This window comes from Uloborus diversus, chromosome 1, assembly GCF_026930045.1.
Source record: "Uloborus diversus isolate 005 chromosome 1, Udiv.v.3.1, whole genome shotgun sequence".
NCBI classification, from domain to species: Eukaryota; Metazoa; Arthropoda; class Arachnida; order Araneae; family Uloboridae; genus Uloborus; species Uloborus diversus.
The window spans coordinates 245,372,263-245,387,990 of NC_072731.1; the positions used below are offsets into that span (position 1 = coordinate 245,372,263).

At 32.1% G+C, this 15,728-nt stretch overlaps 1 protein-coding gene across 1 annotated transcript; it reads left to right on the forward strand.

Moving 5' to 3' along the window:
* LOC129226370 (facilitated trehalose transporter Tret1-like) lies at positions 1–15,092 on the forward strand. The gene is made up of 3 exons (XM_054860977.1): positions 1–31; positions 7,944–8,145; positions 13,241–15,092. Exons 2-3 carry the CDS (start codon positions 7,953–7,955, stop codon positions 14,440–14,442), a joined length of 1,395 nt encoding a protein of 464 aa, XP_054716952.1. The 5' UTR covers positions 1–31; positions 7,944–7,952; the 3' UTR covers positions 14,443–15,092.
* Positions 15,093–15,728: the final 636 nt, after the last annotated feature.

Consider the following 15,728-nt stretch of genomic DNA (forward strand, 5'->3'; position numbering starts at 1 on the left):
AGATTGCTAGCTGTCATTACTGTAAAATTTGGTACGTAATTCCTCTTTTGCAACAATTTTCTAGAGCTCAAATTTAATTTATTTGCTAATGTTTCCTCTTGTTGATGTTTTCCAAGAACACTAAATTGTTATGCCGTTTAGTTTTTCTTAGAAAACTTCCAAACAAAGCAACTTTGGAACATATTTTCTCTACTTATGGCCTTAATTTAAGATACTAATTCTTTCAATCCTAGCTATTTATGGTTTATGGTTGTTTGAAGTAAATACTCGCCTTAATGGTCTCATGGTTTTAGGAAGGTAGGGTGAAGAAGCATAAATTGCTTGTGCATCTCTTTATATTTCATTCATATACTGGGATGAGGGATATAGGTAAACGATTTTCACAAGATTGTCCGAGTTGAAAATTCTGTTGTGCAAAACAAAATTTCTGGAAGTATCAGTTCCCTTTTCGCGGTGGGCGGTCGTGAATAATACTGACAGAGGCGGGTTCACCATGTCACATTTGTGTCAAAGAGACGCGAAAGGATACAAAAATGCACAAATGTTTAAAATAGTATTGTGATAGGCAAAAAAGACCTCCAAAAATACATTGCGATGGGCCAAGTCTGTAAATCTGCCACTGGTTTCTGAACAAGTATTATTCAATATATTTTTAAAATCCTATAACAAAACTTGGATTTTTAAGCAGTAAGCAATTACCTCTAAAAGAAAAATAATTATGCTGAAAATATTTTGTAAAGCGGGCTACTGCAAAACATTTTTGGGAGTTTACTTTTTTGCATTGAAAAAAGGATCTTTGTAACCAAAGTTCAATTTATACAGATCTGGATCTTGCTTGGCACCCTGCCATTTGGGGGCCCTCTTAGAGAGTTGGAAAGTTTCAGATAATGTGTATGTGTTTGATGACTATGCAATGGCATCAATCTTTGAACAACAGTAAATGAAAAAAAATTATAAAATTACTCGATAAAGTTGTTGATTAGCATGATGAAAGTTGTGTAGGGTACCAACAAAGCACCAATATTATCATTTAGCATCATTCATAAGATGTATTATTTACTTCAAATTGCACTGGTTTATATAATTTATTAGAGGCATAGGTGGCTCATAAGGTGGGGGGGGGGGGGGGGGGGTCTCAAAGTAAAGGTAGTTTCCCCCCCCCTCACTTTTCAGAATTTAAACTTAATGATCAATTCAAAAAAATTTTTTAAACAAAGGTTTGATTTATTTCGAAGATAAAAACTAAAAATTCCAAATTTCTGGATTTTTCTTATGTTCTTTCATAAGAATGGAATTTGGCTTTCAATGGAACTTTCATAAAAAAGGTGGAGTCGGTGGCCATCTGTCCCAAATTCGAGGATACATTCCACATTTTTCAAAGGTTTTTTTATCAGTTAATAAAACACAATTTTACAGGAAAAAAAAAGAAATCAACTCAAGGTTGTTGCCTCCTAATCTTTCACACTTTTTTGAGGAAAAATAATTTTATAAAATGAAAACAGTTTACACTACATGTATTTCATGTTCAAAAATGTCTGCAAAAAAAATTAATAAATAAAATAAAATAAATAAATAAAAACCTGGGCTTTATAACATGAATAATTTGATAGGTGACCAGAGTAATTAACAACCATTATTTCATTGAGTGTTGAAAAGATGTTTTGTCAAAAAAATTTGTCAGTTGCATTGAATTTCACACAATGTTAATTAATCCAGTGGCGTAGCTAATATGATCGTTCTCCACTACAATTGGAGATTGGCAAAGTCAAAAACAATTTCAGGGCTGTATATACATTGGCAAAAGTATCCATTCACCAAGTTTATGGATTTTTTAAAACTTTTTGGTCATTAAACTTTCTTTTCTGATGATTGAACTAATATGAATAAATTCATCAGGAAAAGATTCCTCCAAATCACAGGAATAAGATTTTTGAAGATCTTTCACACTTTCTCGAATATTTTGCTTGTCACAGTCAAACAAGCAAGAAAATTTCTTTAATATGCTATCATAGGCTGACATTCTGAATTTCAATTTTGTAGTCAAATTATCCCAGATTATATAAAAACAGGAAACCTTGAAACTTTGCTTAGAGTCTAATATGACTTCTTAAGATTGTCCATCATCAAACTGTTTTAGAGTGTTTTTTTTTTTTTTTTTGCTAAAAAAAAAAAAAAAAACAGAAATTTGGTGCCCCCTTTCCTTTGGTTCCCCGGGCCCCGAATGCCCCGCCGTAAATCAGTCCGTGCCCAAAATGTGCATTTCATACTTTTAATGTTTGATAATCGATTGTTTTCCTCCAATTTGTGACTTCTCATGGTATTTTGCTTCTGGAGACTGCAGTTGGAGTAATGATGCTGTTCAAAGTTCACAACTTACTGCGTTTGTTTTAAATAATGATTATTGATTGTCTAGATAAAATAAAAGCATTAAGAATTGAATATTGTTAGAGACTTAGGTAGGGTTGTTTGGTTTAAACCATGTGGTTCTTTTCAAAAATGTTTTTCTTTTTTTTTTTTTTTTGAAAAATTTCATTGTTTTCCACCAAGTGTTTTTATAAATTTTACATATTAATGCAAAGTAACTAGCAAAGCTTTGTAGTTAAATAACAGCTTAAAAAAATTTAGAAACTTACATGTTTTAAGGTAATGTGTGTTTGCTAAATAGTTTTTATTTTATCTTTTTTTTTTTTTTTAATCTATGCAACTTTCCTATTAGGAACATAAATATACAAGGCAGACCAACTAAGGTTTTCTAAAATTGCATGGGAAAAAAAAATCCAAGTAGCTCTTTTATAATTTTTAATTATCATTATTTTTCTATCTTTTGTGTTTCAAAATAGCCCAAAAAGCATATTTCAATCAAAACTTCATATACTACCTAATTTGCTTGATTACTTAAGATTTATTGAGATAGGTTATGTACCATTGAAGCGATGCATAGTGTAAAAATATCTTAACATTAGAATTTTTAAATGACAATTAAAGAGGAAAAAAAATTAAGAAGTCCAAGAACACTTAGAGGAGGCATAAAATTGCGCTTATATCTGCACACTGTTTGCATCCCAGATAGATGATGTAGTCAGAGCAAGAAAAGAAAATGTATGAAATAAGAAAATATCCATGTACCTAACTCATTGTTCTTATTTAAAAAAAAAAAAAAAAAAAATCACATTTCAAAGAACTTTTTGATCTCAATATAATAAAAGAAGTCTCATGTATGAATGGTGGAAGAATCAAGAAACATTAATTTTTATGACAGTATTTGTTATTAAAATATTTTTAAGAGTTCCGGTGCAACTTCTAACTTTCTTTAAATGACAATAGAGTTCTTGAGAAATCACAGGAGATTTATTTACAATCATGTACATGAAATATTGTTAACAACTGCTAAATTAACCATAGCAATTAGGCAAATATCGATTAACAACGTAAATTCAACGGTAAAACACGTATTTACATCAAAATACACAATAACACAGTGCTAAGCACCAACGAGAAACAAAGCTCAACAGTTAGAAAGCAAACCAACTAACTCCTCCATTCACAAGACACCACCCGCCCCCGGCGTTTAATTCCATTCACAAACCTTGTTGTTCAGAATTGGGAGGGGGACCGTATACTTCAGTCGAATGTTAGAGGGTTGTATGTACATTACAAGAAACTATTTACAGGTTATGTTACTAAGATAATTTTAGATGAATGATAATGGAATAAACGCCAAATTCATCTAGATTATAACAAATTAATCCCAAAAATAATTACAGTTTACAGAATTTAACAATATGTTAAAAGTGTATTTTCATTTAAGTTTGTACGGAGGCTTTTACTTAAAATGTTTTTTTTTTCATTGATAAAAAAATTGTATTCCTGAATGTAAACCAAGAGAAATAATATCTACAATGGAAAACATAATGATTTTCTTAAAACCTTCTTATTCTATTTCTATAGTTGTTGTCAGTGATAAATTAGGTAAATAATTTACATGATTTGTAACTTTTTCTTAAATCTTTAAACAAAATATGCTTTGACCTTTTGATTTTTAAAGTTGTATAATTTACATCAGTTGTTTCATGTACATACTTATGACTCATTTGTAGATGCTGCAAAATACTTTCTGTGTTTAAGAATGCGTGATTTTAATTTTATTTTTTTATTTATAGTAGATATCTCTGATTATGAGGAAATCAATTTGCAATAATTTATTCTTGGTTATTTGTAGTTAATAACGTCTGAACAGTAAAGTATTTCTTTGATTATTTATACCAGGACTCATTTACGTAATGTTTTTTTTTTTTTTAATAGTGAAAGATTTTCAAGCAATATTCTATAGAAATCTCTTAAGTATGAGGAAATGAAATTCCAAGATTTTACTCTTAATCGTTTAATTAATTACAAAGAAATTAGGTATGAATAGGAATATTACACATTCCTTAATGATTAATTCATAAAATCTTCATGATTTTCTTAAAATAAAATTGTTTTTCTTACAAATAGTGATAAAAACCAAATAAACCTGGTTTAACCAAAAAAACTGGTTTTATACCAACCCTGGATTTAGGGCCTCCGGGCTGCTCCAAGTTTTTGAGAGAGAGAAATTCTCTATTTGTCAAATAAAACTCAGATTTTTCTTGAATGAAATTAAAAAAAAAAAAAAAAAAAAAAAAAAAAAAAAAAAGAAAAAACACACTTGTCTAGATGCATTTATGGGTTATGCACATCTTATGACAAAAGATATTGCGTACCAATTTAAAAAAAATTATAATAGTGCTTACAAATTTTTCGCATTATTGTTCAAAATTTGCTGAATAAGATGATTTTTTTGGAGGGCTGAGTGACCTTCCATCGGGGCACCCCTGAAAACCTCTTTACTTTTCATAAAATTTCAAAGGACAAGCCTGAAATAAAACTTTTAAAAACAAAAAAAAAAAAGGGGGGGGGGGGTAGTTTACTACTTTATTGTAATTTAATTAGAGTTATGTGCTCATTTTACAGGGGTGCAGGGGCGGATTCAGGGGGGGGGGGGGGTCAAAGGGTCAGCTGACCCTCCCTGTGACAAGATTTTTTTAATCATTATTATTCAAACTTCAAATTTTTAGATCCGAAACAGTAGTATCTAGAATTAATGTTTTCCCTTTTTTGCTTCATTCTGTAAGGTTTTTCTTCCCAGTACGTCATAATCCAAAGGATATATGACTGAGTTTGTTTGCTGGGCTACTGCTATTATGAGTTTTTTGTTCATTTTCAAACGAACAATCACCTCTAATGAGCTTAAAGTTTTTTCAGAGTACTCTTCCACTTCAAACCACAACGTTTTGTGTGCTACAAAATATTTATGTAAATGTATCCACCTATTTAATACGGTAATGTGACCAGCCTGTCTGGCAAAGAAATATGATTTTTAAGTGAAAATTTGGGGGACTATGATGCATGGCACAGGTTATGCCATTGAAAAAATTAAGGGCAGGGGTAATTTTAAAGGGTTTTGATTTAAATATTTGGTGGGGGGGGGGGGGTCATAACCTATGAGAGGGAATGCCATCACCTTTGAGGGGATTGGCACCCCTGTTTAATTGATTTCTGATACGGAAAACACGTTGACCATTGAAACTTGACCCCCCCCCTTTCAAAAAATTCTGGATTCGCCCCTGCAGGGGTGCAAGGGCGATGCACACCCAAATGCCATGGAGCACTTCTCAGAGACCTCCTTAATGAGATGAAAATCCCTGTAAAATTAACCACCCCCCTAAGAATTTCAATGGCACACAAAACCCCCATTGTGAGCATCCCTGCATTTTATTTGATTTCTTTTCTCACTTTTGCATTCAGGTAGTTTTATCTTATCAGTGAAAAGAATATGGCCATATCTTTCTTTCTTTTTCCTTCTGCAAGAATACCTTATCCTTACAATCAGAAAAATCCTCTTTGTTATCTAGGAAACTGTAGATAAAGAGTTTTTGTTATTCTCCTCATTATGTTTTTGATAATTGCCTTTTCCATGTTAATGCTCTCTGTAAGTATGAAATGAATTATGAAACATGATTAGTTTGTTTTTTAAAATATGTAAGAATGTTTGACCTGTGTTTTTCTCTCATTGGAATCGTCTTTCAGCTTTGTTTCCCTCGTACATTCTTGCTATCATTTCTCTTTCACAAGTAAACACTGTCATTTTATGCATTTCATAATTTGGTATTTTGTTTTCCTAAACTGACGCAACTCTTTAAATAAATTTTTATACTCCTTTTTTGCTTATTCTTTCTTTTTAAACTTGTACTCCAAAAGTGTTTCCTCACTTCCTTTTCTACTGCTTTGTTCTTTTAAAATGTAATAATTAGGATGGTTATTTGAATGAATTTTCTGTAAAAATTTCTTCCCAATATAAATGACTGCAGTCTTAATAAAAACTTAGGTAGTAAGCCTGAAAAAAAAAAAAAAAAAAAAAGCCCTTTCTTTCACATTTTCTGGCAACATTACGTTGTCAGAGTGCACTTTTACTTATTGACCATAATTATTCTGATATGAAAGGAGTTTGAATACTGTCATAGGAAATACCTGTTATTGTGAAATGTTATGTCAATTTTTTTCTCTTTTAGTATTAACATTGCTCCATTACACAAACCTACTTGTCATTGTAGGCTTGTCATTCTATGCTGACATGCTGTTCAGTTTTGGTCTCCGTATCTCAGGAAATATATTTCTTTATTGGAAAGGGTTCAAAGAAAGACTATTAGACTAGTAAGGGGACTTTCAGATTTAGATTATGATACCAGACTTAATAGGCTTAATATGTATAGCCTGGAGCAAAGAAGAGCCAGAGGCAGGGCCGGATTTGGAAATGTGGAGGCCCCGGGGCAACGAAGGAGTGCAGGCCCCTAATCAGGGTTCGAAAAGATCATATTTTCGAAAATATCCGATGTTTTGATATATATCCAAATATTTTGATATATACGTATATTTTGGACCCGTGAAAATTAGGATATTTTGTAAAAATTTTATTGTGGGGGCCCCTTTGTTGTGGAGGCCCCAGGGCAGTAGCCTCGCCTGCCCTCCCCTAAATCCGGCCCTGGCCAGAGGTAACATGATTCAGGTGTTTAAATTTATCAAAATGAAAGATGTTAGCGGGTTAAATTTTCTCACGGAAAGCAAGACAAGGGGACATTGTTTTAAGCTATTCAAATCTCAGGCTAACCTGGAAATGAGGGAAAACTACTTCTCTAGTAGGGTCGTGGGCACTTGGAACAGCTTACTGGAAGAGGTAGTAATGAGCAAGGGAGTGGATAGCTTTAAGAGGGCCATCGATCTTCATTGGGAACTATTAAATTGACTAGGACAATGAGCCCAGAGCCTGTTGCTCATTGTCACATTTGTATTTAGCTGTGCCACCTTATTAGTTTAAAGAAGCATCATCATTTTAATGAAATTTTTAAAAAAGGAGTTTAAATTTTGATTACCAAGAAAGTAAGGGTGATCATATGAATAAATGTACATTTTTTACACTATGGTTTTTTACTAATACTGAAGGCAAGTTTAAAAATTATTATCAAACATAATTGATGTGAACTAAATTTACATGACAAATTAGCTGAGTAAAAAATTTGCTGTAAAAATGTGTTAGAAATTCTTATTCAAACTAAAGATAATTTTCTATATTTTCAAGACTAATAAGCATGAAAAAGTGAAGTTTACCAAACAAAGGTAGTGTTTATTTGAAGAGTTAAAATTGTTTATGTTGCTTTTTGTGTTTGAAATATTTATTTTTATGTAGTGTTTATTTTTAAATATAAAGTATAAAATATTGATGCAATCGTGCTTGTTTTCAAAAAATAAATAAATAAATAAATAAAATAAATAAAAAGTAAATTTAAAAAATACTCAAAGTAATAATGTGCTCTAAGCTTGAGCTTAAATTTTAAAAACAATGCTTCCATTGTTTCCATTCCTTGTAGGACCAGAGAATGGGGTACAAAAAATTGACATTTGCTGCTTCTGCACCTCTTATGAATGCTGTTTCAGTTGGAATAGCAAGCACATATTCTTCAACTGCTACAGAAGGTATGAAATCAAGTTATCTGCATCCAAATGATGACCAAGTGTCATGGATTGGTAGTTTGCTTCCCCTGAGTGCTATTCTCGGAGGTATTGTGGCAGGTATGTATTGGTGATATTTGTTTCTTAGTTTACCTTTTAAATATGCTTAATTTTACTTGAAAAACAATCATACTAAAAAGAAAAAAAAAAGGAAGTAAAACAAATGAATCTTTTTGGTTAGTCCATGGTAAATGGTGGCTTTTTTTTTTCTGAATTTTTTTTTTTAATTAAAATGTATTTAGTGCTTCCACTTTCATAGAAAACACAAAAAAAAGTTAGATATTTAAAGATAATGCAAGCCTTTTTTTTTTTTCAGAAATGTACATAAAACTTTTACTATTGAAAAAAAAAACTTGCCTGCAGCTTTCTTTGTTCAAAACATCAAATTAGGGATGCACCATTTTTTTGGTTGGTAATTGGTATACTGCTTAGTTGGCAAACTGAATATTCGGTTTGACTGAATAGTTCAATATTCGGTAATCAAAAAGTAAATAAATTTAAATGTTTGACATTTATTAAGCAAATATATTTTCTATACAATAAATGAAAGTTAAATTATAGTTCTGTATCAAAGTGCATAATTAATTCAAGTTTGCTCTTATTAATGTTATCACATTCAAAGTAATTTTAACGTAAAAGAAAACACTGATATGTTAAATTAAAAATTTGCTGGGTTTTAATTTTTCTCTTATAACAAATTATGGCAACCTCGCTGTTACTAACTTATGTAAGTATGAAACAGTAACCAGAAAAAACAAAAATTTAATACTTATTAAGTGTTTGAAAGCAAATTAAGTGCAATTTTTTTTTTTTTTTTTTTTTGTGTAAAATGTGCAACTAGAAAAAGTTTTGTCTTTATTTCATAAATGTTTAAAAAGGTGATTATGTGTATTAAAAGTGCTTAGGTATCAAATTTTGCAGTATTTTAATTGCTAAAATTTTACACCTTATGAAATACTAAGCATTGTTCAAAGCAACCTAATTAAATTAATACTTGTAACCACAGTTGAATTACAGTAAGTTGTATTGCTGGAATATTAGGTGTTCTGCATTTTCAGGTTGTTACCCATTATTTTTTGGTTTTAGTAAACATGATTTATTTTATTTCTTATTTCTATTTTAAATTAATAATCATACTTAAAGTAGATAAATTTAGGATGTTAAATGGAAACGTATATTCATTTCATGAAAGACACTAAGTAGAAAAATATATTTTATATTTAATATTGATATAAAATAAAAATTTAAGTATTCGTTATTAGGCAAAATATGATGTTCGGTGTGTTTCTACCCCAAATATTATCTAAATTAGTTAAATAACCAATAAAGCATTAATTTTCAGTGAGATCTGATTTTTGTAAATTGTTCAGTCAAATCTTTTGACAAACTTGTTTTTCTTTTTGTAAACGGGGGGATTTTACGGAAAGCAACTTTTTTGTGAAAAACAATTTGTTACATTCTTTTGTTATGCTCATGTTAAACGAAAATATATGATAAATTTTACTTGCACTTTTTCACTAGTTGATTTTAATGATGTACTAATTCTGTTCTGTGTGTAAATTTGAAGTATTAATGAGAAAAGTATGAAGTAATACTTTGATGTACAGGGAAATTAAATTATCTCACAAGTTTGCATTATCAAAGTTAATGTTTTCATGTGGGATACTGAGCATAAAATTGTTTTAACAAAAAATGCATTGGAATGTATGTCTTATAATTTTTTTAATTCAAAATTTTCAATTTTTCCCGAGTGGGGGGGGGGGGGGATAAACCCTTTGGAAGAAAAAACTGACAAAACCAGCTCCCCCCCCCAAAAAAAACAGGTATTCAGTCTGATATCTTTGCTATAAACCAGGATTTTGGAAGCTGACTTTTTTTTTTTGTTACTGATATTTTATTATTTTCCTAATATATAACAAATGTTTTTTTTTTTTTTGCTTTTGAAAGGCAAGTAGAATGACATTCACACTAGCATTTTTCCATTTTCTACATTTCTATGTACACTGGCCTCAAAAAGTTAAGGTATAACATGTTTTTCGAAGCTCACCATTAAAAAAATGGCAGTAACAATAAAATGCATAGTTTGCATGAATGATAATATCAAACTGTAAAACCAGTTATGAAAAAACAATAGCTGACACTTTTATTTTATAGAAAAGAACATATCCAGAGTTCGTACGCTCCTTCAAAACTCCTCCAATACTCCTTCATTTTGGAAAATTTTTTAAAGGGCCTTTCAAACTCCTTCATTTGAGTTTGAACTCCTTCAAAACTCCTTCTTTCTTAGTTTAAGATTACATAGTCTTCCTCTATTGACAGTAGCTTGAAATACTTCTATTGACAATTTAACTTTGTCACAAGAGCGAAAAAAGCGATTTTAATGTAGTAATTTCGTATTTTTTTTCATAAAGATGTGATTTACAAATCATAGTTAAGTCATAAAAGTTGAAGGTGAAAGTTTTATTAGAAGACTAAGTGAATTAAAACATGCTTAAATTGTGCTAGGGCTATTTTTTTAAGTTTTATGATTATTGCTTTTCTCTCCACCCCACTCTCAGTTGCAAAAGTCATTTTGTCTAATTATTATTAAAATACTTAAAAATACATAAGCAGATGTACTATGTTAAGTGATTGTGTTAAAAAAACAATTGTTTAGCAAAGTACAATTATGATATTGTAAAATGAATCATCCACAAGTGATGTCATGCCTTGAGGGGGAGACAGGTTCATGAAAATGTGACAAGGGGAAGAGAGAGAGGGTGACGAAAAGTAACATCACGCTGTTGTTATAACAATATGTTTTTAAAAAATATAGTATGTGACAAGAGTAGGAGTAAGATAAAGTGTTACACTTTGTGACAAAGGAGAAGGGGGCCAAACATGTTGAAAAAAAAGTGCGACATCATTTAAGGATAGCCCATTAGTACTCCTTCAAAACTCCTTCATTTTATTTCTGAAACTGAGTACGAACCCTGAATCTTTATGAGGGAGGAAAAAAAAAAAGCAAATATCAAGCTTTTGTACTTTTGTGTGTAAGTTGTGTTGATTTTCAACTGTAGTTGGCAGTTTTGTTGACAATAGTCAATAGAGTTTAGAAAATGTCTCAGAGACGTTGTTTGCCCAATTCGTTAAGGTGGGGGGCAGTTGGATGGATGGAAATGGAATTGTCTCAGGCTGATGCTGCTAGACGTCTCAATGTGTCTCGTCGTGTTGTTCAGTGACTTTGGGATCACTACCAGTTAGGAGATTCTGCGTCCAGAAAACCTGTTCCAGGTCGACCACGAGCTACAAAACCTGTAGAAAACCATTTTCTTGTTCTTTTGGCCCGAAGGAGAATAATCATTACTGTGCCGCAGCTCGTTGCAGACCACTTTGTAGAGTTAGGAAGAAGAATCTGCTACTACAGTGTGAAGTCGTCTTCACAATGCAGGTCCCTATGCAAGAGGAGCAGTTGTGTGTTCTGCTCAACAGACCACAGTGAAGGATCTGCTTATGCTGGGCAAGAGAATATGTTTCCTGGACCCAACAGCAATGGGCTTCTGTGCTGTGCACAGACGAGTCCAGATTTACATTGGAGAGTGATTCAGGGCATCTACTGATCTGGAGGGAACAGCACACTAGATACCGTCAATCCAACACTGTTGAAAGGCACAGTTGTAGAGATGGTGAAATCATGGTTTGGTCAGGGATCTCACTCAGTGGTCACACTGACTTGCATGTGCTCCATAGAGGAACTCTGACTGGTCTGAGATATCGGGATGAGATCCTTGATCTATATGTCGGCCCATATGCTGGTGCTATTAAATGACTTCATTCAGATGGATGGTAATGCACGACCTCACCGAGCTCGGATTGTTGAGGAGCATCTTGAGGACCACGGTTTGGAGCAAATGGAATGACCATCTCGATCTCCAGACCTGAATCCAGTAGAACATCTTTGGGATTATCTTGGCAGACAGGTTGCTGCTTTAAAACCTCCTCCAAGGTCGTTACATGAGCTGGAACAAAGCTTACTCTTTGTCTGATCTTCGCTTCCTATTCCGACAATTTAGTAAACAGCATGGAAAATCAATGCCGCCTATGCATTCAAGTTAGGGGGAGGAGGGACAGTTCCTTATTAGAACCCATTTTTGTATTGTTTATATGACATTTTACTACATAACACTGTGATGTTCTTTCCTTAAGAATGGACTTTTCCAAAAAACTTCCTTTTTTTGGTATAAATGGTTTTTGCAATACACTTATACAAATTTCTATGATGCATTCAATAGAAACTCTTTAATGCACATATCCTCCAATTTTTTTTTTGCTTCTACATTCATTCATTTGCAAATTTGATGCAAAAAACCAGTTGTACCTTAATTTTTTGAGGCCAGTGAGTGTGCTTAGAACTTTCTGAGCTTATGTAAATTGATGAAACTCTTGTTTAATCTCTCTGTTAGTAATAAAGATTGTATATCACTCTCTCAGATAATGGATGCTTTATACTGAAAGAAAAAACATGTTTCCATTTCTGTGGAAAATGTAAATAATAATCTGAATGCTATTGAAACATAAAATTGCAAAAGTATTACTTGCATGCACGTTTCAGGTTTAAAGTAAACACGGAAAGTCATTCTGGAAAAAGTTGTAAATTTTCTATGCTATGTCCTAGTTGGGAAGCAGCAAATATTTTTGCAATTTTATGTTTTGGTAAATGTTTTAAGTTCATAATCAACACAAAAGTAATGGATAAAGCCTTAATAGCATGGGCACCCATATGCACAATTTTAAGGGGGAGGGGGGGGGCTCAGATATTTTCCCCATGGTTTAGCAGAATATTTTACCCAAAGAAACCAATTTCAGTACAGATTAGAGTTATCAAAATTTGATATTTTTGAAACCCTATTCATTAAAGGCAGAGGAAGAATTTTTTTTACATTTTTGCAAAGAAAAAAAGTACCAAAAGCGAAGAAGTTCTAATTTCTAGGGGATGGGGGACTAGACCCCCACTTGCCCCCCTATATGGGGGGCGCCCTTGCTTAATAGTTGAACATAATGAAAATATTGTGTAGCCATTAATATCTTGAAATTAATATCTTGAGAATTATTGTGTTGCATTGCTACATATTGAAATGAAGTTATTAAATTTTGTCTCATAATCATTTTTTTTCAGGCTATTTTTCTGACAAAATTGGTAGGAAAGGTGTTATGATGGCACTATCTGTACTTCAACTTGCTGGATGGCTCCTTATAACTTATGCCACTTCTCTGGAATATGTGTATGCTGGTCGAGCTCTGACGGGCATTTGCTGTGGACTGATTTGCGTTGTGACACCAATGTACATTGTCGAAATCGCCATACCAAAGCTTCGAGGTAACTTAGGATGTAGGTTTCAACTGTACATATGTGGTGGGGTTATATTGATGGCATTACTCGGAAAATTCTTTAGTTGGCGTTGGGTCGCTGCCGCTTCTGCAATCTTTTCTGTTTTTGCTCCATTTACTATGCTGTTTTTACCAGAATCTCCCCAATGGCTGTTCATGAAGGGAAAACAAGAGGAGGCTGTTATGGCCATGAGATTCTTCTATGGGAAGTCATCAGAAGAGACTGCAATACTCTTTCATGAAGGTCAGACTAGTGATTCAAAACAGAAGTTCACGATGAAGGATATTATTAAACCAGCAATATACAAGCCTGCTTTGCTAGCAATCGCACTTTTGTTTTTCCAACAGTTTTCTGGATCAAATGCCATACTTTACTACACCGTTAGCATCTTCAAAGAATCTAGCAGTTCAATTGATCCAACAAATGCAAATGCTTTTGTTGCATTATTTATGTTCCTTTTTACGTTGCTCAGTACATTTCTGATGGACAAACTAGGTAGGAAAATATTGCTTTTTATATCTGTGTTAGTCATGTGCATTGTCTTGAACATATTCAGCACGTTTTTGTATTTAAGTCGCAATAACCCAGCTCTGAAAAGTTCGTACGGATGGCTACCGCTATTGTGTTTGATTGTGTACATTTCAGCATTCTCTCTCGGCATGGGTCCCATTCCGTGGTTGATGATGTCAGAAATGTCTCCTAATTATGCTCGTGGTGTCATTTGTGGGCTGGGCACTGCTTGTTCGTGGACTTTTGTTTTTATCATTACTAAGACTTTTATTTATCTTGAAAAGTCAATTCAGGCCTATGGAGCTTATTGGTTGTATTCTTCATTTTGTTTTCTGTGTTGCGTTTTTACGATATTTCTTTTGCCGGAAACGAAAGGGAAAACAAATGAGGAAATTCAACTTGGATTTGCTGGTCCTGAAACTCCCATGAGAAGGCTTGAAGAAGACAGAGATGTTAGTATTAACAATTCTGAAAGCTGAGGGAAAATTCCAGTTCTTCCGAACCTTCACATTGTGTATCATTAAGAATCTTCATTGCGTAGTTGAAACTTAGTTTTACTCAAGCTTTTATCTCAAGAACATAAGTTAGAATTTTGTATAAAGTAAACCTGAGACTATGGAGAATTAGAAAAATATCCGAACCAAATCATGGGCTAAGGAGTTCTTAAAACCTGAGGATCACTTTTACTTTGAGGATAAGGTGAAATTGCAGGATCTAAACATTGTTAAGTTGTTATATCATCATTGTGGTTACAATATTTGATTTTTTGAGAAGAAATGTTATTCCTTTCTTTAAAAGTCAAATAAAACCACAAAGTAAAATTCTAAAATGAATTGCAAATGTTTATTTTAAAGAAGAAATGAGATGTGCAGTTTCTGCATATTTCAAGGTATACTTTTTAAATATGTTACTGTACTTATTATATTCAAGTTCAATAACAGCGTTGCCATGCCACAGGGAAACCTGAAAAAACAGGGGAAATCCAGGGAATTTTGAAAAAATCCTTAAAAACCTGGAAAATATAGAGAATTTAATTTTTTTCTTATATTGAAGTTTCAAAAATCAATGCTGAAACATTAACTATCAAAAAATAAATTCAAATTTTGAAAATAATAAGAAGAAAATAAGAAAAGACAATAGAATAAAATAAAAAAATGTAATTTTGATTTAACCATTTTTTTCTTTTCGTTTTTGTTTGTGTAAGTATTAAAATATCTATCATAAAAGCAATTACTATTGAATGTTTTGTTTTAACATACATCCTGAATTTCATGCTGATTTAATTTGGGGAACATGAGATTAGTCATTAGTATTTATTGTTCTGCTTATTTAATTCATTTTTTCTTCTTTTTATGGTTCAAGTAATAAATGGTTAAGTATGTAAGTAATAAATGGTTAAGTAATAATGGTCTTATTTTTTTCATAAAAAGTTAAATTTTAATAAATAGTTTTCATTTTCTTTATTTGATTTATGTATTTATTTTTTCCTATGATGAAACTATCTTGATATTAATTTTCTTATACAAATATAAGTTTTTACTCATTTTTAATGCTGCGTACTTGTACGGGGAAAACACAGGGAATTTTCTTCTCGGGATTGAGTGGCAACCCTGGATAAGTATCTATGCTCAATGTGTATAATTTAACACAACAACAGTAGAATATCTACCTCATTTTTTAACATAGTCTTCCACAGTTTAGGGACACCAGTTCCCTCCTCCTATTATTCTCAGGAAAAAAAAAGTTTTCCATTTGATTAGTAATC